The sequence below is a fragment of the Mytilus trossulus genome, chromosome 12 (assembly GCF_036588685.1).
Source record: "Mytilus trossulus isolate FHL-02 chromosome 12, PNRI_Mtr1.1.1.hap1, whole genome shotgun sequence".
Lineage (NCBI taxonomy): Eukaryota > Metazoa > Mollusca > Bivalvia > Mytilida > Mytilidae > Mytilus > Mytilus trossulus.
In genome coordinates, this window is record NC_086384.1 from 26,358,991 (window position 1) to 26,385,908 (window position 26,918).

The window sequence follows — 26,918 nt, forward strand, 5'->3', positions numbered from 1 at the left end:
TTCAATATATGAAATCTTTATTAATTCTTTCATGAAAGAAAATTGCAGCTGAGTTGATGTAACAAATGATTATTTTTTATTTTACAGATAATGTAATAAGAGTACGAGATGTTGTATTTAAATCGATTGGAGAAGATTGGGTCTTCTTGGCACTCCTGGGAGTACTTATGGCCTTACTTAGTTTTGCCATGGATTATATCATAGAAAAATGTCAAAGTGGTAAGATTTATAAAAGGGTTAGTGCTGGACCTAAAAAGATAAGGTTGGTGGGGGTACAGTAAACACACGCTTACTTTTTATACAATCATAAAAATTTTGCAGATGTATAATGTAATGATGTCAGCGTTTTTGTTGTCATTGTCCAAAGACATTTGGTTTCCAGACAATAATTTGAGTATTAGTGTATTGATCTAGAGGAAATTGTACCATAACTGGGCATAAGGTTCCATACCACTAAAGGAAGGTTGGGATTGATTTTTTGGTGGTTTTTTTACTGTTTAAGAATTTTAGGGCTAAAAACCATCAAAATTCTTGTTTCAGGACAATAATTTGTGTATTGATTTCTTCTTTGAAATTGTATCAAACAGGTTCACATTGAGGTCAATTACCATGACAACTGAAAAAACACATTGGAAAGAACTTTTTATGCAAACATGTTTGTGATTTACAAATAAGCCAAAATTAGACCAGAATTTACTATCTTCCTTAAAGTTCATTTAGATTAAGGACACAGAATGCACTTTAATGCAAAAACTTTTACTATCATATGAACTACAAAAGATATGTACTTGATAACCATTGATAACAGGACATGACTAATTAAATGGATTGTAAACGTTTTATTTCCTATCGTGACAAATCATATCATTTAGTCAAATCTGTAAAATAACTATTTGTTTCCTATAAATATATATATTATATGATATATCTGTTGGTTTCCTATAAGGCCACAAAATCTGTAACATAATGATATGTTTCCTATACAAATATGATTAATTGATATATCTATTGGTTTCCTTTAAGGCCACAAAATTGGTAACATAACGATGTGTTTTTTTTATAAAATTTGATCAGTTGATATATCTGTTGGTTCCCTCTAAGGCCATATGACATATATAATAACTGCAATCATAAGTTTAAAATAAATTTGTTTCGCTAACTACAGATAGATGTTGATAAAAAGTTTGAAAAAAGATCAAAAAGCATGTAAAGGTTATATATAGCTGCCAAACTTTTTTAAAACCATTTATGAATTGTGGTCGTTTACTGATTCTTACATAAATCATGAAGTGTTACTAAAAACAGAAAATTGGACAAAATCAGATTAGGAAGAATTCAGAAAAATCTTAATGAGGGTCAAATGCATCCATACTTATTTTAAATGTTACATTTTTTTATGTACTTAGATAAGTATGGTGATTACCTTAATCCTATCCAACAAGTCTTCCATAATTAGTATAGATAGAAAATTATTGAAAATTTGATAAAAATGTAAAGAAAAATCTTTATACTGTGGATTCATTTATTTCCATGGGTACCAATTTTTGTGGATAAAGGAAACATTGTATTCTCTGTGGATATTTAATGGTTGCACATTCTCCATTCTAGCTTATAGAAACATTTTACCTTTTGTTTGAATTCCCAAGAAATCCATGAAAACTGTTATCCCACAAATAGATAATAATTATATAATGAATTCACAGTAAGTAACTAGCAATTTAGTATGGTTTAGTTTTGAATATTGGTTTGTATATTATTGGAACAGTGGTTGACATTTGTTATATATTTTGCTCTGATAAATACCTTTAAGAAATAGAAGGGTTGGAGTGGCACTTCATTTGTTATATGCCATAATTTACATTTCGTGGTGTTTTATAAACCTTAATTTAAATGTCTGTGCTATATGTAGCTACAGGTTAAAAAGACAAAGTGTTGACATTATTAATGACTGTGTACTGACCCCTGTTTCTTTGGGTGAAAATTTAATTTATTACTCATGAAATTTCATACATTATGTGTTTTAAAGTTAATAAAATATGTATTTAAAGTATGACAATGAGAAGACCCTACAGAGACAAATGTAAATAAAATTCAAATGAACTGTAAACATATGAGGACCTTGGTGACCTCAGAAATTGCTTTCCTCTCTTACTGGTATACTGAAGCAAAATGTTGAAGTTGATATTAAGACAATTGATAATTTCTATCATTCTGCGGAGCAGTGTTTCTGTGCTTATATGGTAAAATTATTTTCTATGCAAGATGGCCACCAGTTCATCTCTTTGACTGAAACAATTTCAATACTCCTCTGAAACAGTTTTGTCTGATGAAAAAGAACCTGTCATAACTTGGAAAAGCAATAAAGGGGTTTATATTTATCTTGCATAAAGCCTCTTTCACAGAGTATTTCAATAATACATTAAAAAATAACACTAATGACTTAGAATATCGGACAATTTAACAGACCAACTCACAACTAGTCTAAAAAAACAAGATACACAAACAAATGGTTCTGTTAGCTTGGCTTGGAATAGGCACACAATGTTGTGGGTTTAAACTGATTTTATGTGCACACAAACCTTAGTTACTCTTATTATCTAGACCATAATATAGTTCATGTCATATAAGTCACACTATGATGAAACAATATATTTTTGCATAGATTAACCTTAATAATATGGCTTTACAACTCCACAACTTACCACAGTTAACCTTATTTTAAGTATTATTTTGTCTGGATTTCATATTTATTTCATACATTTCTGTGTTTATTTATTTACAGCTAAGATGTGGCTGTATACAGAGCTGGCATTCTCTCTACCTCTACAGTATTTTGCCTGGATTTCATACACAATATTATTTATATTATTTGCTACTGGATTCACACATTTAGTGTCCCCTCAAGCTGTGGGTAAGTTTGCAATGTCATGGAAAATAAATTAAATAGAGTGAAACATATCTACACGTAAAATATAAAACCAGACACTGTCTTAAATCTTTATACCCTGTCTATCATACTGTTCACATCCAGTTGAAACTTTGTACACATTTTCATGAGGCTCCGTAAGACGATATCCCTAATTTTGTATTCTTTATATGTAAAAAAAAAGGTAATGTTACCTAGATTTTGTGGTTCACTAAACATGGAAATGCAAAATTATGAGCAGGGCATGTTTTCCTATGGACACATACTCTTGTTATCAACTGAACCTTTGTAATGCAAATAAAGTCCTCAGTCGATAGGGTTTGTTCTTATAGGTTTTACTGTAATTTTGTATAAGTAGTTATTTCTGTTTCAATTAAGGTTTGGTAATGCTTTTTTGAAGCGTATGATTTTCAGAAGATTTTTTTTTTGTTTTTAGAGTTTTTTTCTGATCAAGTCAATGACTTAACTTTGACAGGAAATGTAGTACTAAGCTGAAATTTAGTATATATTGATTTTTCTACTGTATTTGAAAAGCATGTGCATTGACAACATGTTGTCTTTACAGATGAATGGTTTTAACAAGTCAATGATGGAACTATATTCCAATAAAAATCAAATCAAGGTTAATAAGAACTTCTTATAAAAATATATAAGGAAAATAAACTGATAAATCATTTATTACATCATTTTGCTTAGGCCAGTAAGACATGTATATTTTTGTCATTTATTTGAAGATTATGTTCATGGTCTTGTTACCTGTATAACAAGTGAATATTTGTGCTGAAATGGATTAAAAAAATCATATTTAATAGCACATCTATAAACATATACTTTTAATCAATTAAGTGTTCTAACATTTAAATTTCATGATTAGAACACTTGTAAGACTTTGTCACATTACATGTACATTATCATCTCAAATATCACAATATCATACCATGTTTGTTATCAGCAATTCTTGTAGAATTCAGAAAATATATTAAAAAGTCAACAAACAATTTGTTTTGAAACTTGTAAATTTGAAATAATTTATTTTGGGAACAAAAATCCTTCTGAGAAGAAAAGTATTATGATTGGAGTTGGAGAAACATTAAAATTATTTTATGAATCACTATGACATATTACAATGTTCTTGTACTTAAAGTATTATTGCTAAATAAAATTGAATATAAAAATGGGGAATGTGTCAAAGAGACAACAAGCTGACCATAGCCGAAGGCCACAATGGGTCTTCAATGCAGCGAGAAACTCCCGCACCAAGAGGCGTCCTTCAGCTGGCCCCTAAACAAATATGTATACTAGTTCAGTGAAATTGAGTAATACTTAACTCTGAAAGCATGATCCCTAAAATGTAATGTTGTTTTACCTCTTTGATTAATTTTCTGGGCCTTGGCGGCCAAGTGTTCTTAGTAGTTCATCTACTGTTGTCGGTAGCCAGTCAACCTTAAGGTTGTGAGTTCTAATCCTGCTCATGTATGTGCACTCGACTCTTAATTGACTAGGATTGTCAGTTTTGCTACTGAAGGTAATGGTTTTCTCTTGGCACTTCGGCTTCCTCCACCAATAAAAAGTGACTGCCACAAAATACCACAACAGAAAGTGGCATTAACAACCAAACAATCAATCAATCATTTTTTATTTTTTTTTCTTAACCATAGTTTTCAATATTAACAAATGCTGAATATAGAATAATTATGAAATGGCCTAAAGGACAAAAAATATATATACTAAAATCAGTTTCCATGTACTTGCCAGAAGGTTATTTTATTAAGCGGGGATTAATTGATTTATAAGGCATAAGAAGACAGGTTCATAGTAATCATGTTAACTGTCGTACAATGTCTTTCATAAATTGTCTATTTGGACATTTCTGTGTTAGAATTGAAATTCATTAACTTTGCTGAGATCTTCATCCTGTTTCTCATTCAGTCAGAAAATTACATGACTTTGCTTTATTCATTGCAGTTACAAATAGATTTTCATAATGCTATATTTATATAGTGATAGATGGAGTATGGTACAGGTACTTTTGAGTCACTATTGTAATTGAATCATTATTTTAATGACTACTTACTTGTTGCACTTCCCTTCCAATGTATGAAGTACATATATAATGGAAAACAATAGGCAAACAAAATCTAGAAAACCTTTCTGATGTATGAGTTACATAATTGAGAATAAATAATAGGCTAACAAAATCTAGAAAACCCTTCTGATGTATGAGTTACATAATTGAGAATAAATAATAGGCAAACAAAATCTAGAAAACCCTTCTGATGTATGAGTTACATAATTGAGAATAAATAATAGGCAAACAAAATCTAGAAAACCTTTCTGATGTATGAGTTACATAATTGAGAATAAATAATAGGCAAACAAAATCTAGAAAACCCTTCTGATGTATGAGTTACATAATTGAGAATAAATAATAGGCAAACAAAATCTAGAAAACCCTTCTGATGTATGAGTTACATAATTGAGAATAAATAATAGGCAAACAAAATCTAGAAAACCCTTCTGATGTATGAGTTACATAACATAATTGAGAATAAATAATAGGCAAACAAAATCTAGAAAACCTTTCTGATGTATGAGTTACATAATTGAGAATAAATAATAGGCAAACAAAATCTAGAAAACCCTTCTGATGTATGAGTTACATATTAGAGAATAAATAATAAGCAAACAAAATCTAGAAAACCCTTCTGATGTATGAGTTACATAATTGAGAATAAATAATAGGCAAACAAAATCTAGAAAACCCTTCTGATGTATGAGTTACATAATTGAGAATAAATAATAGGCAAACAAAATCTAGAAAACCCTTCTGATGTATGAGTTACTTAAAAGAATAAATAATAGGCAAACACAATCTAGAAAACCTTTCTGATGTATGAGTTACATAATTGAAAATAAATAATAGGCAAACAAAATCTAGAAAACCTTTCTGATGTATGAGTTACATAAAAGAGAATAAATAATAGGCAAACAAAATCTAGAAAACCCTTCTGATGTATGAGTTACATAAAAGAGAATAAATAATAGGCAAACAAAATCTAGAAAACCTTTCTGATGTATGAGTTACATAAAAGAATAAATAATAGGCAAACAAAATCTAGAAAACCCTCCTGATGTATGAGTTACATAAAAGAATAAATAATAGGCAAACAAAATAAACGTAAGAGACAAATGGGCAAAGCAATAATAAATAGAGATGAAATTGTGAATGGAAATGAGGAGGATGTCAAAAAGACAACAACCTGACTAAAGGTCAGAAAGAGCCAAAGCCAACTAACCAGTTTTCAGCATAACAAGAAAATCCTGCTCCTGGAGGTGGGCTTCAGCTGGCCATTAAACAAAATGTGTGCTACTTCAGTGACAAAATTACCTAGAAATAAAGGCCAAAAATGAGTAATAAGTGTCACTTAGAGCAAAGTAGAATGTTTTTATGAGACATTATGTAAGGTGAACATCTTTCAGGATATTCACCTTTTGATTTCTTAACCAAAGTTAGTCGGGACATTAAAATTTAGACCCATAAAATAGTCACAAATACTATAATACCAAAGTTAATTACTGTTAAATACATTATGTTTCTTTTTTTACACCATTTTTATTAAGATAGATAAATACAATATATTATCATCAATATATTGTGGAATCATTTGTTATTGCTGATTGATGATTAATAGTTTTTTTCATGGACAATTGATTTCACTGTTTTACAATCAAACAAGTGTATAGATAACTGTACTCATTTGAACAAAGTAGTTCATGGTTAACCTATATCCTAGAAAACTTGGTATAGCAAGAATAATATTAACTCCTCAGTATCATCTTATACAACTTAAAAATAGCATTAAATTTATCTCATACCATCCAATACAGATTTTGACAATTCCCATTTCTAAAAAGGATTTTTTTCTACAGTTGCAGATCCAGAAATTTTCATAAAGGGAGGGGGTACGGACTCCTTAAGAGATAAGTCAGGCTTCAGTGAGTTCCTATGTAATTGGCCCAATTCAATTTTCCCACGCTTGGCACCCCTCTAAATCCGCCTCTGATCCACTTCATTTGTATTTTGGTGAATAGTTGTCTCATTGACAATCATACCCCATATCCTCATTTCCTAATATTTCTCTTTTTTTTTTTTAGGATCTGGTATACCAGAAATGAAGACTATTTTACGTGGAGTTGTTCTAAAAGAATTTTTAACATTTAAAACACTTGTTGCCAAAGTTGTAGGACTTTGTGCCTCATTAGGAAGTACATTAACTTTAGGGAAGGAGGTAAGTAAAACCTGGCTAATATAAATACTGTGCTAGTTTGAAATGTCCCTTTCAGTCTTATAATAAAATTGAGAATGGAAATGGGGAATGTGTCAAAGAGACAACAACCCGACCATACAAAAAAAAACAGCAGAAGGGCACCAACAGGTCTTCAATGTTCAAACAAACTCCAAAATATCATTACAAAAATGCCAACTACAGATGAAAGTGAACCAACACCTGTTTAATGTGTTGTATGGTAGGTGCAGATTCCATGAAGTTGATACCTCTGGTATGTAGGGTCAATACAATGAAGCACATAAAATATAAAAAGTCTTACAACAACAACACTGTAGTGACTGCTGCCGAAGAATTATTGATATACATGTTTCAGTACCTAGTTCATTTTCATCAGAATAAAAACAATACAGAAAATTGCGCCTGAAGTACAAAATTGGGTTTGCATTTAAATTATGTTACAATGTAACCATGAGAAAAAAAATTACAATGACAATGGGGGTTTGGTTTAAAAAGGTTGACAACTTGTACTGTACAGATACTTACCAATTAAAGGGATAATATATTCAGTTGGTGATGTAACACAAATTAAGAACCAACAAAATTGTCCACTTTGACTGCTTGACCACTTAACACCTCTATATCACAATATCTATACATATATGTTTGTTTTATTACAGGGTCCATTTGTACATATAGCTAGTATTGTGGCAACATTGTTAGGGAAACTTTCATCATTTAAAGGGGTTTACCAGGTAAGTTAATTTCAGTGCAACATCTTTTTGTTTTTATAAAAATGGACATTTTTCATGAATTTTTTTCTTCATTTAACCATTTTGTTTTTATAAAAATCTACATTTCTCATTGAGTTTTTGTCGAGCCTGCAACTTTTGTTGCAGAGAGCTTGACATAGGGATAGTGATACGGCGGCGGCAGCATTAGCTCACTTCTTAAAAGCTTTATATTTTAGAAAGTGGAAGACCTGGATGCTTCATACTTTGTATATAGGTGCTTCATGTTACAAAGTTTCCCTCAGTCACATGTCCAATGTCCTTGACCTTATTTTCATGATTCAGTGACTACTTAAAAAATCTTCAGATTTTTTGTAATGTTGAATTCTCTCTTATTATAAGTAATAGGATAATTATATTTGGTATGTGCATACCTTGCAAGGGCCTCATGCCTATCAGACAGTTTTCACTTGACCTCGACCTCATTTCATGGATCAGTGAACAAGGTTAAGTTTTGGTGGTCAAGTCCATATCTCAGATACTATAAGCAATAGGGCTAGTATATTCGGTGTATGGAAGGACTGTAAGGTATACATGTTCAACTGGCAGGTGTCATTTGACCTTGACCTCATTTTCATGGTTCAGTAGTTATAGTTAAGTTTTTGTGTTTTGGTCTGTTTTTCTCATACTTTATGCAATAGGTCTACTATATTTGTTGTATGGAATGATTGTAAGGTGTACATGTCTAGCGGGCAGATATCATCTGACCTTGACCTCATTTTCAGGGTTCAGAGGTAAAAAAAAAAGTTAAGTTTTTGAGTTTTGGTCTCTTTATCTAATACTATAAGCCATAGGTCAACTATATTTGATGTATAGAAATATTTTATGATCCATATGTCAGTGGCGCAGGTTTTCTTTGACTTTGATCTCATTTTCACAGTTCATTGATCATGCAGTGTTAAGTTTTTGTGATTTGGTCTATTTTTCTTAAACTCTAAGTAATAGGTCAACTATAATTGTTGTATGGAAGCATTGTTAGCTGTATATGTCTGCCTTGCATGGTTCATCTGACATTGACCTCATTCTCATGGTTCATTGGTCTTTATTTAGTTATCTTGGTTAATGTTAAGTTTATGTGACAGTTGTAATAAAGCTTTATACTTAGGACTATCAACATAATATCAATGATTAGTAAAGAAGGCGAGACATTTCAGCGTGTGCACTCTTGTTCCTTAATTTAATGAAAACAGCTAATGTTCTAAATAGGTCAGTTTCAAACAAATTATTCCTATTAGAATTAATTGTTGGATGTCATTCTCTATGCTTATTTTAATCTCTTTGCTCATTTTAACGTTGGAAGACATAATATTTGTTACTTTTGCTCCTTATAAAGATATCTACAAATGTATTGCCCAACCACAATGAAATAATCATCTAACAGGAAATGAAATAATCATCTAACATGAAATGGAATAATCATCTAACATGAAATGAAATAATCATCTAACATGAAATGGAATAATCATCTGACATGAAATGAAATAATCATCTGACATGAAATGAAATAATCATCTGACATGAAATGGAATAATCATCTGACATGAAATGGAATAATCATCTAACATGAAATGGAATACTCATCTGACATGAAATGAAATAATCTGACATGAAATGAAATAATCATCTGACATGAAATGGAATAATCATCTAACATGAAATGAAATAATCATCTAACATGAAATGGAATAATCATCTGACATGAAATGAAATAATCATCTGACATGAAATGAAATAATCATCTGACATGAAATGGAATAATCATCTGACATGAAATGGAATAATCATCTAACATGAAATGGAATACTCATCTGACATGAAATGAAATAATCTGACATGAAATGGAATAATCATCTGACATGAAATGAAATAATCATCTGACATGAAATGGAATAATCATCTGACATGAAATGGAATAATCATCTGACATGAAATGAAATAATCATCTGACATGAAATGGAATAATCATCTGACATGAAATGAAATAATTATCTGACATGAAATTTAATAATCAATTCTTTACCATAGGATTCCTCTTTTTAATTATTAATCTATTTCAACTATTTTAGAATGAATCCAGAAGAACAGAAATGTTAGCTGCTGCTTGTGCTGTGGGGGTTGCTGGCACTTTCGCTGCTCCAATTGGAGGTACATTGATAGGGGGCAGAGTAATATTTTGTTGTAACAATTAAAAAATTATATTATTTAGGGTTATTTTGCCATAGAAAAAAAAAATGTTAGTTTTAGTATTTATTCAAATTGTGTTATAAAAACTATTAAGGCATTGAATATGAGCCTAGTATGAGTATAGTACAGCAATGTTGTTGAAATGTCAAAAAAAGATGTGAAATAAGATATTGAATTTTCAGCATGATATACACTGTACCTGTATTTGCTTTAAAAACAAATAATCTTGTAGAATTACTGTACCAATTGGAGACATATGCTATACAAAACAGCTTTAACACTTTAACCTTATCAGAAAAACAAATTGCATGTATAAATCTTTGTATCACATTAATTGCAAGATAAAATATGCATACTGATCCATGTTTAAAAATATGTTATATTTGATTTTTTAGGAGTATTATTTAGTATAGAGGTCACAGCTACCTACTTTGCAGTCAGGAATTATTGGAGGGGATTTTTTGCTGCAGTATGCGGGGCCATTACATTCAGATTGCTGGCAATCTGGTTTCAACATGAAGGTATGTCTATATTTTACTCTTTATACACCCGCTTTAAAAAAGGGGAGGTATACTGTTTTACTTATACACCCGCTTTAAAAAAGGGGGGTATACTGTTTTACCTCTGTCTGTCAGTCCGTCCGTCAGGCCGTCCATCTGTCCATCAGTCCGTCCGTCCGTCAGTCAGTCCGTCCCATGAAACTTTCGTCACATTTTTCTCAGGAACTACACATCCACCCTTTCTGTAATTTGGTATCAACATTTATATATGTCAGCCATACTGTGTGATGCGTTTTCAGATTCATCACTTGACAACTTCCTGTTTACCGAACACTTGTATGATTTTACACATGATAGCCAAGTTGAAAATTTTCGTCACATTTTTCTCAGGAACTACAATACAAGGATTTCTGAAATTTGGTTTCAGGATTTATATAAGTCAGCTATACCGTGTGATGCGTTTTCAGATTCATCACTTGTCAACTTCCTGTTTACCGAACACTTGTATGATTTTACACATGATAGCCAAGTTGAAAATTTTCGTCACATTTTTCTCAGGAACTACAATACAAGGATATGAAATTTGGTTTCACTTTCACTTGTTTTATATGTCCTCCATAGCCTATAAAACTGACTTTATATTTACTGTGGATTTGTCTTTTTCGTAGGGAACCATATTTTGTTGATTTCAGGGTATAGTTAAACCACAAATTAAAATGTTTAACAGCTATAAAAATCTAAAATGCCTTTGTAGGTTCACACATTGTTTTAAGTGAATGGCCCAGCATTTTGATTTAAACAAAAAATTTTGTTGTTATAGTGCTAAACCATGAAATAAAATATCCACCTAAATACGTCTTTTCCTCAATCCACAAAAATAGAAATCCACAGTAATTAGCACCTTGTCACCGATGAGTTGTAACTCATGAATGAGTTCATGAGTGCTTCAGGAACTGACAAAAAGTCTGAAAGTGGCTTCCTGATTTGTGGTAAGTTGAATTAAAGTTAAATGTGGAGTACGGTTATGCTATATAGCAAGAAAAAGGTGCCAACTATTTGTTGTTATTAATACTGTATATTGTTTTTTATTTCCAGAAACTATAACAGCTTTATTTAAAACTAATTTAAGAACAGAGTACCCATTTGATGCCTTAGAACTGCTGGCATACAGTTTTATAGGGTAAGATACATTAAATGTTTAATGCAAACTATTTAAGTTGGAAGCTTGCAAGACTCTTAATATGAAAATAAGAAGATCTGGTATAAATGGCAATAGATAATTCTCCAATGAGACCAAATGATGTTTAAGTTTGGTAACTGTAGGTCCATGTACTGCCTTCAACAATAAACAAAGTCCATACTGCTTAGCAAGCTATAAAAGACCCTGAAATGACAAATGTAAAACAATTCAAACAGGAACTTACACATACTTAATGTGACATTGCAAACCAAGCAGTTTATCTCCAAAGCTGATATTGAGGAATTTTTAAGGCAACTCTTTGTACATCTTGCAAATAACACAGTTCAAATTTATCTATTCTTTGAATAAGTACAATATAAGTTCTGATAAAATCTTCATTTTATAAAGTTTTTAAAACATTTTGATTTACTTGTATATTGCAGAGTGATATGTGGTTTTGCTGGTGCCTTATTTATATTGTTACATAGAAAAATTATTTTGTTTACAAGAAAAAGAAGAAGACTTACAAATTTTTTACAGAAAAAGTAAGTGCCATTAATTCTAGCATTCAATGTATGCACAACAAAGAATGATGAATGATAAGGGTCATTTTTGGCCCCCTCTCAAAACCTGTTCATATTTATACCATCAATAGCCCATGGTCAGGTAGGTACTTAAAAAATATCAAATTTTATTTGTTCCCGTGACCTATTGTTTGCCCAGCAACCAATTTCTAAAATAAAAATTGCATAGTCTGTTTTTCGTCAAAAAATCTCTTTTTTAATGATTTTTGATGGTTTATTATGTTAAACTATATTATATTGATAATATGTTTAAGGTTTTTTTATTCCTTCAACGAAGAAAATAAATGTATTATGCATAACAACTACAGAACATAGATAATTTTGCTTAGCAACCACACTATTACAGGCATTTAATGTATGTATTTGCACAGAAAAGTTACATTAAGTGTATGACAACAACATAGTATTAAAACTAATAAGCTAGTTTGTTCCATGCATCACTTTCAGACTTGAATTTTGCTTAGAAACTACCTAGCAATGTGAATTTTGCATAGCAACTGGACTATTTTAGGCATTTAAGTATGTAGTTGCACATACCATCAAAATCACAAAACCACAAATAAATAGTTAAGACCTACTAAGAAAGAAAAAAAATAGATGAATGAATAGAAAATTACAGTTGAAACTTGTATCGAAATCGGTTGTGTCAAAAATTCTGATGAGTTGAAGTTATTTCTAGGTCTTGATAAATTTCCTGTTTGATCAATGCATAATTACCTCTGATGATACTAACTACGGTAGTTTGATTTGAATACTTTGTAAAGTCGAGTTAATTTTATAGTGTTTAGACCCCAATTTATGGTCGGCTGAGCAGAGCAAATGATAGCACAAGTTTGGCAACTGTGTTCTATGGCTGACAGATACATGTGATAAACATGTGTCTCTACCTATGTTATTATTTTTCCAAACACACATTTCATCACAGTTATGAGACATATAGCACTGTTCCATTGCACTGGTATGTTCTAAATTTAGACCTTATGAAAATTAATGGATCTGGTTTATAATTTAAAACAATCTTACTTTTATTTCATTTCAAAATTCGGTTCATTTTTGGTGATTTTGTTCTTTGTTTTCTACTTTTTTACCTTTTGTTTATAATGTTTTTAAAATTAAGTCCCACTTTGTTGCTTCTGTGGAGGTTAAGAATTTTATTTTTAACTTAAATTTGCTTTGATGTGACAGACAATGTTAAAAATGTGTCAATGGTGTGTTATGCAAGCTCCCTTTCATTTTTAGTTTTTAAATTTTCTTAAAAGCAAGGTTACAGGGTATGGATGTTTTCCATATATTTTAAATTAAGTAGTAGTATTAATGTATGAATTAGAAGAATATTGTATTGTATTTTAAGCTTGTCCTTTGTAAAACCTAGATTTTACTGTCCTAAATTGAGTTTATATGTAGCTTCGTGTAGCAGAGCTATGTAAATGGATATTTACAACAATGAAATCAAGTTATACAAAGGCCAAGCTTAAAATACAATACATTTATCTTCTTTCTATGCAGCATATTAAGATTGATTCCTTTTTATAAATATTTTGGCTTAAAATGACATAAATGAAAAAGTTTGCGACTCTGTTGCATCATCTTGGTCATCTAAACAATGTGACGTCATATGTATACTCACAATGTCAAACACATTCACTAGATGTGTTTATACTTTTTGATTACTTCACAATGATTTCAATGTTCACATAAAAAAGATTTTCAGGCTCAAAATGCGACTTTCTTGTTTATTTTGTAAGAAAAATCCTAACAAAAAAGATCGGAATTAAAAATGGTGGCTTAACCCTTCAAATTATTTGTCAATGTTCAATGAAAACTTTCGTTACAAACTAATAGCATTAGAATTTATGATTGCAAATCATCAAAAGTTAAGTGATATTAATTGATTGTCTGTTATCTTCTGCTTCTTTTTATATAGTGACTCAAATAGATTATGATTAAAATATATATTATAAGAATATAAGAAAGTTTATTTAAATTTCATCTAAGATCTTTTCACGTTCACAAAAAAACATTCATTTCTAAAAGTAACAGTAATTGTATGCACAGGGGGGTCTCAACATGGGATTTTGGGTACAGGTGTGCAGCTGGGATTTTAAAAACACCCCCCATTTATATATTGAATAATTGTGAAATCCCTACCTATACATATATTTCACAGCGAAATCATAACCCATTCATATATTTATCAGCTCAATATATATCACAATCGGTCAATTACTACCTATTGATATATTTCCTCGGTAAAATTGCACCCCATTGATATATTTGACGGATCAAAAAAGGGACCCATTCCAGCGGCACATATGTATATACCTTTATATAGGAAGAGACCCCCCCCCCGTGATTGTATGTACCTGATTTCATTGGTTGAATTAAGTTGAAGAATATAATTGATATGATTAATGATTTTAAGACTGATAGTATGCAGAATTATTGTTGACTGTATTTTTAGAGGTTTATGTGGTTGATTTTCTTGCTCATTAGAACATGCTTACGATGGTTTAAATTGTGTATTTATATTACATTTGTATCAATATTTTTATTTTATTTTTCAGTCGTTTCATTTACCCAGGAATGGTTGCCTTTGTCATTTCATCTCTTACATTCCCTCCAGGTTTTGGCCAGTTCTTTGCTGGTATGGTAAGTCTTATTGATTCTTGATTGGTTGTCACATGAAATCTTTTAAAAAAATCAGTATGTCGGAACAAACAATAGAACATAATTTAAAATTCAAAAGCCACAAGAATAATTTTAAATTCTAAAACTCCAGGAAAACTTCTGAAAAATATATTCTTTTTATAGAAAAGAAATAAGTAAATAAATTGTCAGAAAAAAAGAAAATAAAGAAAATCAACCTTGTATAGGCATAAATGACTAAAGAAATACATCAACAAACTGTACACTTAGGTTCTATGGCTCACAATGGGCATATTGCATTAAAATGAAATGGCAACGTTCCTGTCATGTAAAAGTAACATGATATTTACACTTTACATTTGTTTGTATCATTATGCTGTAACAAGTAGATAGATATAGGAAGATGTGGTATGAGTTCCAATAAGACAATTCTCCATCCAAGTCACAATTTATAAAAGTAAACCATTATAGGTCAAGGTATGGTCTTTAAGGTATGCTTTTGAATTTAGACTTATTAAAGTATGTAAAAAACTGTTCTTTTTGAAGATTGTACATGCTTTTTCTTTTATAATTTCAGTTGACCAATAAGCAAGCAATCAATGAATTATTTAGTAACATAACTTGGACAATAGGTCAAGCAGATGACCTTGAGGATGAGAAGATCTTAAGTCATTGGATACATCCTGACACTAATGTCTATGTTACTCTTGTATTGTTTATAATCATGCATGTAAGTAGTAAGAATTAACTCTTCACTCTATTTGCCAACACATACAAAAACCTGTCTAAATAGCTTTTTCTGTGTATGAGTGTATGAAATTGTGAAATATTGTTTACTGTTTGCTTGTATGCATTATGTTCAGAGTATTTCAAATATTAGATGAGATACTGTGTGTGCATTAGTTATTGCAACTTTACATACAAATCAGGCCCGTAGCCAGGAATTTCAAAAGGGGGGTTCGTTGGACTCACAAAGTTGACTTTAACAGTCACAATTCGAACAGAACATTGACTTTAACAGTGCTTATTTGTTTTCAAGGGGCGGTTCGTCCGAACCCCCCGAACCCCCCCCCCCCCCCCCCCTGGCTACAGGTATGCAAATATAGGTATAAGAAACCAGAACGTGAATTATTGTAATACACAAGGTGTCACATTATTTGTAATAATAGAAATCTTACAATGATTTCAGAATATATAGTATTCAAAAGAAATTTAATCTTGGTGTTAGAAAAATAAATTAATTTACTTGAATTTAATTCATGTTCTTGTAATTATTTTGCACAAAGAGTTTTTTCTATTATGTTAATTTTTCATCACCAGTGATATTCATAAAATGATGCTGGATATTGCTTGGTGAAAAGGTACATTCAGGAAGCATTTCTAAATCTTTTCATATTTATATTTTTTAAAATTAGCATGTTGGGCCACACCAATTTAATTTCTTTTTCTACGGATTTTTGGACTTCAAAAATTGGGGCGAGCGAGCGATTTGAAAATTTTAATAAAAAAATATTTAATTTGCAAATTTTTGAGGCGAAGCTTAAAAAGTAAAGGCGAGCGATTATAATTTTTTTTTGTAAATATGAAATAGTAGGTTTTGACTATATTAAAACTTGATTTATCACTTGTACCTTGACATTTCTTTAATTTATGAAATATTTTTTCCCTTTCATTCAACAAGAAATAATTGAATAATTAAATCTGGTCTATGTATGTGTGACTGACAATGAGACAATTCTCCATCCAAGTCATAATTAATTTAGGTTCAGAACAACCCTTTTAATGTAATGAATATCCCTTTTATGAGGGGTCATATAACATGTATAAGTTATAATATATTTTTTTTGTAAAAACACTTCAGGTACAAAAGGGCTTATATTTTCCCAAAGAACTATAATATTTGGTATTAAATGGTCAAAACATGTCCAAGAATTTTGTAATATTCCTGGACTTTAACCTTGTTAACACCTTTACTTTAACAGTTTAATATTATTCAAAATAAAAAAAATGTAAGTGGATCCCTCTTCTAGAAAAGTGGTTTAAAATATGATGTATTTCTCCTCTTTTTGAGTAAAACATTCTAAGTTGTCAAAGGTTTTGTATAGTAGCACTATACAAATCCTTAGTATTTCTATTTTCTTTTCTAAATCAGTAAACATGGTAAAATGAACCCTTCATGGCCCTTGTCTGACAATGTCTGAGGGAGGGTTGTTCCCAACCTGATAATAACAAACATAGGTCAAAGTACACAGAGCTTTGATCCAGACCAACCAGCAACCTATAAGGGACCACAACTTAGTATTGTACACAATTCGAACAGGAAAACCAACGATCTAATTTATATTTCCAAACGGGAAAATACCAATGAACCACATCAACAAACGATAACGGCCGAACAACAGGTCCCTGAATAAACCTGGACAGGTGCACAAACCTGCAGCAGGTATGATCGTCATCATACATTATAATTGCAGTTGAAGGCAAATCCTTCAGAAGTTCTTTGTACTTTATTTTAACAACGAACATTTTGTTATAGGGAATATAAGTTAGGGGGAAAGAAACCAACGTTTTGTTCTGTACTGGTATTTCCGGTTATATATTTATATCGGAGCACTCCCAGGTGAAATAAATTGGTTTCATGCTGAAACAAATATTCTCGCAGATATTTACAGTGTTGTGGGGTACTGATAGGTTTAAAATCGTTATACAAATCCTAGACTGTGATTTTATAAGCAAATGTTGAGATCTTTTTATAATATTTACCAAAAAACGGTGCGGGAAATGGACATGATTTCATTTCCGGATGCGGGAAGCGGGAAAATAATAAAAATAAAAAAAATCTGTTTTGAAAAAAATAGGTGCGGGCGGGTCCGTCGAACAAGGAGTCAAATTGGTGTGGCCTTGTCTGCAATTAAAACTTGTCTTAATTCCACCCTTCTCCTTAAATGACAAACAAAAGGTATGAACAGTTTTGCAAAAAGAAATAGCTTCAAAAGAATAACAAAATCCATCTCACGTAAGAAATATATATTTAAATATGTTTTTTAATTTGTTTGTGGATTTCAGAGTACATGTTTAGAACTAGAAATACATTGCATTTAAAGTAGACTGCATGCACTTTAGAATGGAAACTTCATATTTTATTTTTTGTAGCTATAAGCAATTACTGACTTTCTTACAGCTTCTTTTATTATGTGTTTCAATAAATTTGCAGTGTGTTTTGTGACTTGTTGTAACTTGTGTCACTGTGACCTATATTTGTTGTTATGTAACTTGTGTCACTGTGACCTATATTTGTGTTATGTAACTTGTGTCACTGTGACCTATATTTGTGTTATGTAACTTGTGTCACTGTGACCTATATTTGTTGTTATGTAACTTGTGTCACTTTGACCTATATTTGTTGTTATGTAACTTGTGTCACTGTGACCTATATTTGTTTTACTTTCAGTTTTTGTGACCTATATTTGTTTTACTTTCAGTTTTTGTTTGGTGCTATATGTAATACTCTGCCTATTCCTGCTGGAGTGTTTGTACCTGTGTTTATGGTTGGTAGGTAGCTTCCTGAAACAAAATAATAACTTACTGAAAAAGAAGTGCACATTGTTTAATTTAAAAGGGTATATTGATCCTTTCTTGCCATGATGAATTGCAGAGGCATGACTTTTGTGTGCTTTTGCTGTAGGCAGCAGCGTAAATAATTTTTTCAATAATAGGATAAGATCACTTCAAAGGAAACCATAAACATTAAGTCAATACTAGTTGGTATTCATTTCTTTTTGTATCACATATCTCATTTCCATAAACATTTTTAAATTATACTCTGTCAGTCATTATTTATTGACTTTGAAACTTCCATATTTTGCATGTTAAAGTTATGAATTAGACAGAAATAGAGTCAATTGTTATTAAAGAAAAGTAATAGTAAAGCATGGAATGATAGAAAGAAAACATAGGCAACATTACACATTTCAGCTTCATGATTTGAATTATATATTTTACAGGAGCAGGTTTTGGTAGATTGATTGGAGAAGCCATGGCAGCCTGGTTCCCTCTAGGTTTAGCTGCTGCTGGACTGGTACATAAAATAGTACCAGGAGGTTATGCTATAACAGGAGCAGCTTCCTTGGCAGGCAGTGTGACGAGAACCATATCTACATCTGTGATAGTATTTGAACTGACAGGTCAAATCAGTCATGTTCTTCCTGTTGTTGTAAGTATTATTAACCCCCCCCCCCTTTTTTTCTCCATTGATAAAGCCAATTTCTATTGAATTTACTTACTGTTCACCAATTACTTGAATATTTCAATGCATCATATAGTGTATTAAAAACCATGTTGGACACACAAAAATTCTGTAAGAAATTGAAAATTAAGACCAATTAATTTTTAGCTTTCAAATGTCTTTCTTTCATTTATAATTAAAGTATAATCAGCTGTCTGATATCTTTTTTTTTCTGTTTTTAGGTTTCTGTATTGATAGCCAATGCTGTGTCAAACAAATTGCAGCCCTCATTTTTTGACAGTATTATACGTCTGAAGAAACTACCATATCTCCCTGATATTGTATCAGCTAAAGGGAAGTAAGTACACTCAAATTCATGCGAAACTATAGAATTCTCTGATAAAATGCAGCATCTTTAACTGTTTTCTTATTAAAAAATCATCTTTAAAAAACACTTTGGCTTCTTATCAAATGCAAAAAAAAAGGGTTACCTTAAGTCTAGGATTTCATTAAAATGAGATTAAAGAAGTTCAATTTAAAAAAAGACCATAACGTTGTACATGTAAATTAAATCTTTTCAGGGACTAGATATTCATTATTTATATATTTCAATATTCATACACAGGAACTTCTTATGTCTAATTTTTTTCAACAGGTCTAACTGACATCCAATTGATTAGGTCATGTCACATCTAATTAAGACTGTTAAGTTGAAGGCACATTTTAAAAAAAGTCATTTTCTAAATCTGTTCTCTCGTCTAGCTTATTATAACATACTCCCCTAGTTTCATGGCAGTCACTATTATTCCTCTTCTTCTCTGAGTCCACACACTGTTCTACTAATTCATGTTTTGTTACATTGTTTTTTTGGAATGAATATGCATGAATGTTTGCCTGTGGAAGTGAAGCAACCAAAAATCAATACAGTAATGATGAAAGATATTCCATTCCAAAGCCCTTTTATTGGGTCTGAATTTCTGCTTAGCTATTCATTGTTCTTGATATTAATTGAATAACCTCTAATGATGATTTAAACTCTTAATAGTTTATAAATATTGTGGATTCGTTTATTTTTGTTGAAATAAATTTGGACTGAAGCAAAAAAGTAGTTTTATTGGTCAGATTTGCGAACATCTGCATACAAGTCTAAAATGATTTTCACTTAGTTGAACATTTAAAATTGTGGTTAACTATTAATCATGAAAGCAACGAAAAATTGGTATCCACAAATTAAATAGACCACTTTCAAGTTCATCTGTCACTGGAAAAAACTCGCCAATATAACACACCTTTATGACGTCATTTACCAGATAGAGGGGATCGCCTGTATCCCTGCACTATTTATGTTCATCAAGCGTCTAAGTGATCGTCATTGTGTAGGATAAACTAGAAATAATGGTTGTTCTGTAGATACTAAATGACAATTCCCTCATGACAGCAATGCTGATTGTCAATTTTCAGAATTCAATTTGGCAAATAATTCAGACAATATAGAATTATAGTTTTCCAACCACTTGCTCAACATTGGAATGGAAGTGACGACTCCCCTATACACACAAATGACGTTCACTTAAAACAGAGTTTTTGACGGAAATGCATTGAACTCAAAAGTTGTCTATTGAATCAACACATATAAAAGTCAAATTGATTGAGCAGTTGCATATAAATTGTAAATGCATGATGCATTAGTGTAAATTAACATTGTTTAAATCCATAGATTTTGCACAAGAACAAGAGGTCTCCAGGAAAAAAGGTATTGCTGAAATGTGTGATTCACGGTCAGAGACTTCTGCGAACTTTTCATGATTGAAACTGCACACACAAAAAACACTTATTTTTATATGTGCTATTCCAATTCATGAACATTCTACTGTTCTCCAAGTAATAATGCTGTTAATAATACTCCATAGATTTTACCTGTCAGACAGAGCATGGCTAAGAAGTGTATATGAACGATGATATTTTAATATTTTACATGAAATATTATGGGCTTTCTGGAAAAAACTTTTAATTCTAAAAAATATAATAAAAAGTTTGAAAAATAAGAATAAAGGTGTCACTGTTTTGATTGAACACTTGTGAAAAAAGAATCATTGAATACCCATCTTGAATAAAAAGTCCATATTTTTGTAATTATTAGCATGTCTCATCAGGTAAAATTTATTAAATAATATTGATTGCAGTGTGACGCATTTGTTCAAATATTAATCGTTTGCTAACTTCCTTTTTATTGCTGTGTGTGTATTTTGATATCAATTTAGAAACTTTCAAATTCATAGGTATCTTGCAGGGTGAAAAGTACAAACACTAACTTTGATAGCTTTATTAACAACACTTGCCTTTTCTTATCTTAAGTTTCTAAGTACCACAGTCAGAATTATAGCTTACTTTATGGGTTTTCGTCATGGTAGAAAATAGTACGATTGGTTATAATTGCTTCCTACCTCATGATTTTAACTCTGGATAGTTGTTTCATTGGCAATCATGCCACATCTCCTTTTTAGCTCACCTGGCCCAAAGGGCCAAGTGAGCTTTTCTCATCACTTTGCATCCGTCATCGTCGTCTGTTAACTTTTATAAAAATCTTCTCCTCTGAAACTACTTGGTCAAATTTAACAAAACTTGGCCACAATCATCATTGGGGTATCTAGTTTAAAAATTGTTTTTCAAGTTAATATCTATCTGCCCTGAAATTTTCAAATGAATTGGACAACTGGTTGTTGGGTTGCGGTCCCAGAAATTTGGCCATTTTTGTTTATTATCTTGAATACTATTATAGATAGAGATAAACTGTAAACGGCAATAATGTTTAGCAAAGTAAGATCTACAAATAAGTCCACATGACCAAAATGCTCTGTTGACCCCTTAAGGAGTTATTGCCCTTTATAGTCAATTTTTAACAATTTTCATTAATTTGGTAAATTTTTGTAGATTTTTACAAAATATTTTCCTCTGTAATGAAAGGTCCAAGTTTATTATAGATAAAGAAAATTGTAAGGAGCAAGAATTTCAGTACATAAAGATCTACAAACACATCACCATCACCAAAACACAAATTTGTCATAATCCATCTGTGTAATTTGTTTAATATGCACATAGATGAAGGTGAGCGACACAGGCTCTTAAAAGCATCTAGTTTTCATATGATAAAAAAATACACATACTGCTAACTCTAACATAATTACATTATTGGTTCCTTTTAATTGACTGATTGGTGTTATTATATTTATATTAATTTGTTTTGTTAACTGAAATCCCTTTTTTATTCTTTAAAAAAACTCTGTAATGTATAGCAAGACTTGATGAATACAGAAGTAGTGTTAAGAATCAGGCAGTGAATAAATCTTGCTGGCTTTTGTGGATTCACTTATTTTCATTGGTACCAATTTTTTGTGATAACTGAAATCTTGCCTGTTCATGGATATATGATTTCATGGTTCAGAACAAGTCTGCATAATCCTGATGGAAATTTGTATTTCGTTCACATTTGAATTTGTGGTTCACCTGTACCCAAGAAACCCATGAAACCCACGAAAATTGATATCCAAAGAATAATAATGAATTCACAGTATATCTTTTTCACTAAAGTGCTGGAAGCTTACAAATACTTCTACTTCAACATACTTTTGATGCTTGATGATATGTTGGACATTTTATTCTGCATTTCAACATGTTTCTAATAAGTGATGCATTCTGCCTAGGCTTACTTATATATTTAAAATGAATATTGAGCTATGGACTCTAGTTATTAACAAATCTCATGGAATCATATGTACATGAAAGTAGTTGTTTGAATAACCAAAAACCTACTTTTTACGCCCCATTTATGGGAATTATGATTTCTGGTCTGCATCCATTCACCCCGTTCATCTATTTGTTCGTCCGTCCGTCTGTTTGTTTGCCTATCCCACTTCAAGTTAATGTTTTTGGTCAAGATAGGTTTTGATGAAGTTGCAGTCCAATCAACTAGAAATTTAGAACACATGTTCCCTACGACATAATTTTTCTAATTTTAATGCCAATTTTTTTTTACCACAACACCACGGTCCACTGAACATAGAAAATGATAGTGCGGATGGGGCATCCATGTACTAGGAACACATTCTTGTTTGAGATGTATTATGTTTGCACTAAATCTTCCATAATGAAATACAGGCATTGGATAGAAAGATTATTTTTATAAGGAAATGGAGTTAAAATTGTAAGGTATATTAAACTTGCAGTGTTTTTGTTTTGGATAACATTAAGTAATAACAGCTTGTAGTTTGATTGTTTTAATTTGAGCTAACTTCCTGGTGCAGTTTTGTTGGTTTGTATTGTTTGCACTCAATGATTTAGCAGATCTTAATTGAATTGATTGCTGGAGATGCTTTATGGGGTTAAGATTGAGCAAAGTGTTACTGAACCCCTCTAGCTCCTGTCTTCGGAACAACATATTGTCTATGACGCATCTACCAGTCAGTCTCTCCATAAGTCATGCAGTCCATCAGTCATCTTGATTTTCTTATCTTAAATCAACTACTTTGTATCAAATTAAATTTTTATTTTTAATGTCACAATGGAAATTTTAGTATCAAATTAAAACCTTACTTTTTACATGTCATGATGCAAATTTTAGGCAATCATGACACCCTTAGTATACTGTTTATTCAGAAGTTATTGCAATTTTTTTGTATAAATGCAAATGATATGACTTGCTGAGTAACCTAATAATAAGAACTCACATTCTGAAATCTTATACACATATCTGTATGCAGATGTTTCCTAAATTGCAATTATTAATCAACAAATTATGAATTTTCAATTGGAACACATGACCACTTTGGCAAAACCACAAAATCATTTACATATGAGCATGCAAGTTTATTCAATTTTGGTACCAACAAAAATGCATCCACTGTACTAAATGTGTTGCCATTCAGAAAATAAAGTGTCATCTACAGATACAGACAATTTTCCAGAGAAAGAGAATGGAAACAAATGTCTAAATAATAATTTTCTACATTTTTTTCTTTCAGTGCCTGGAACATATTTATTGAAGATATCATGGTTAAAGATTGTCAATTTATAACACTGATATCAACATACAAAGATTTACAAGACCTTCTGTCAAACACAGCACACAAAACTTATCCCTTTGTGGATGCCCCAGGTAGGTAGTGGTAACAATGACATCCACCTAGTACACCTTCTTTAAGAGCACACAAGTCTTATAATTTCATTGATTCATGCATATTGTGATTTCTATTTTCAAACTTATTTTAGTGTAATATATGAAAGCTGTACAAACAAATATATCTGATTTAATTGAATAAAACATCCACACATATTTTTGGTGAACATGTTGATTAAAGAATATTTGTCTCATTGTTGAAAATATTGAGCAAGGAAAATAGAAGGATGGCTGAATTAAGAAGCTTAGGCAGATAGGTTAAAAAGAAACTCATTTTAAGTCCAGCTTTAAAGACTCAACAGTAACACTCCAAACAATAAAGTTAAAAGGCTAAATAAAAGTTGAGTTTGTAGTCCCAAAATAAAGTTTAAACTCATGAATAAATGACAATTTAAACATGGATACATTTTCTTTTGTAGATTCCATGATATTGTTAGGATCTGTACAACGATATGAACTTGAAAGAATAATTTACGTTCAATTAAGTTACGATCAGAAGATAGTTCCCCAGGGTTCTATTGATGATCTGTCAGATGACGAACTATCAGAAACTTCAGGACCAAATTCCAGATCAGCTTCACGTCCTACAACACCTCCACCATTTATTGATAGTCAGTTTAGGGCATTGACTCCAAAGTCAAGATTCCATGTGTCAAAAGTTGACGACATTCCATTACACCCAGTACATGGGCGTAAATTGTCCTTATCAAGTTCGGTATGTATATTTTATTTATTTGTACACCTATGAGTTTTATTCAAGACAGAAATTTAAAGGACAGGAATAACACATTTAAATTACAGATGTTAGTGTCCTATTTATATGTTAATACTTATCCAGATAATTTTTAGGAATTTGTCAATTTATGCAAAAAGTCAAATAGATTTTGAAATCATGAAAAAAATTCTGACCTAGGATTTTCATTGCAGAGAAAAATAAAGGATAAACCTTGAAAAGTTTTTTTTTAATTAATATTGATGCCTTACAAATGTTTTACATGTATTTAAATTTTATACAGGACAATCACCTAAACATTCCCAAAATCATTATCCAGGTAACTTGTTCATTGCACAGCTTCGTTAACATTTTTGCATTGTTAATAAATATGGCAATAACATTGGTTGTCTGCCAGACAGTTTATCTTTGCACCAGGTGAATGCCACTTAAATACTTTCATGGATAGAAGTACCGGTAGTTCTAATGTTAAGAATGACATTTTTTAAATGATGATGGTTCCAAGCTTTCCTGTATCAGAAATTAAAGTTAATTTTTGTAATTCATGTTAAAGATTACCATCAGAAATCTTATAGTCTATGAATTCATGAACCCTGTGTATTAAAGGTGAAACATTTAAAATTGTGTTTGTTAAAAAAAAAATATCTTGCAATTTCATATCTTCTTTCAAATAACTGTGAATGTGTGTGTAGTATCATATTATGATTGGCCTATGCCTTCTGATGTCAATCATTCTTATCTAATTTACGCGCCTATATTGTATTATTATTTTCTTCTTGAATAACTATGTTTGAATGTTGAATGAAGAAAATTAATACTACATTTTAAATCAGGACGAGAATGAGGATGATTCTGAGGTAAACAGCATTTATTTCACCTAAAAATGTATACTTATTTTGTTGCAATTTGTCAAATCTTTTAGACGGTTCCCGGTACTGATTAAAAAAAAAGTTGGATATTAGAATAAAGTTTGACTGATGCAGGGTGTCTGGGCAAATTTGACAGAATATTACTTCAAACTATGCGAATTAAATAGTTGGAATATGGGGTTTCCATAGTGAAAGGTTTATTTAGCAATATTTACATACATTTTAAACTTGTTTTTATTCAAGTGTCACTGATGAGTCTTTTTTAGAAATGACTTGTGTCTGGCGTACAAAAATTTAATTCCTGGTATCTCTGATGAGTTTACGAGTCATGTACAATAAAAAGTAGAGAAGGAAACTGGGGAGAGCTATGTTTTATGTCAAAATCAAATTTAATTTTATCTTAAGCCCATGGAACAAGCTTATTAGATGTGAGTAGTTGCAAGAAAAATAAATATGCTTGTTGTTGTGGTAGAATGTTGGTTTTGCAACCCTTTAATGCATCGAAAATTCTACAAGGTAACACTTTACAGTTTTTGTGGTTTAGGCTCCCTCTTTATTTCTTTTTTCTTGTCATTTTGATAATTTTTGGATTATTTGGTAAAGGATCTTTTTTAAGGTAATCTTTAAATCTTTCAGATTAAGTATCAGCTTTGCAACATACAAAGTTTATTTATTGATTTATTGGTGTTTAACACTCATTCAACATTATTATTGTGCTATTTTGTGAATGAAAAACAAACACCGAATAAAGGTCTAGGCTGAAATCTTGAAATTTATTCTTTTAATGATAGCTTCCCCTTTAAAGATTTGTTGAACTTGTG

General features: G+C 31.0%; 1 protein-coding gene across 1 annotated transcript in view; it reads left to right on the top strand.

Moving 5' to 3' along the window:
- The window catches only part of LOC134693651 (chloride channel protein 2-like), a 70,526-nt gene that overhangs the window by 23,178 nt on the left and 20,430 nt on the right, over positions 1-26,918 (top strand). Inside the window, exons 4-21 of the mRNA XM_063554534.1 lie at positions 88-219; positions 2,783-2,911; positions 7,082-7,215; positions 7,893-7,967; positions 10,070-10,148; positions 10,583-10,708; positions 11,783-11,867; positions 12,311-12,412; positions 15,016-15,100; positions 15,675-15,827; positions 18,580-18,649; positions 19,102-19,310; positions 19,565-19,680; positions 21,040-21,075; positions 24,341-24,474; positions 24,915-25,210; positions 25,512-25,547; positions 26,062-26,085. Of these exons, the coding sequence (XP_063410604.1) occupies positions 88-219; positions 2,783-2,911; positions 7,082-7,215; positions 7,893-7,967; positions 10,070-10,148; positions 10,583-10,708; positions 11,783-11,867; positions 12,311-12,412; positions 15,016-15,100; positions 15,675-15,827; positions 18,580-18,649; positions 19,102-19,310; positions 19,565-19,680; positions 21,040-21,075; positions 24,341-24,474; positions 24,915-25,210; positions 25,512-25,547; positions 26,062-26,085 (2,021 nt within the window). The remainder of the gene's footprint in view (positions 1-87; positions 220-2,782; positions 2,912-7,081; positions 7,216-7,892; positions 7,968-10,069; positions 10,149-10,582; positions 10,709-11,782; positions 11,868-12,310; positions 12,413-15,015; positions 15,101-15,674; positions 15,828-18,579; positions 18,650-19,101; positions 19,311-19,564; positions 19,681-21,039; positions 21,076-24,340; positions 24,475-24,914; positions 25,211-25,511; positions 25,548-26,061; positions 26,086-26,918) is intronic.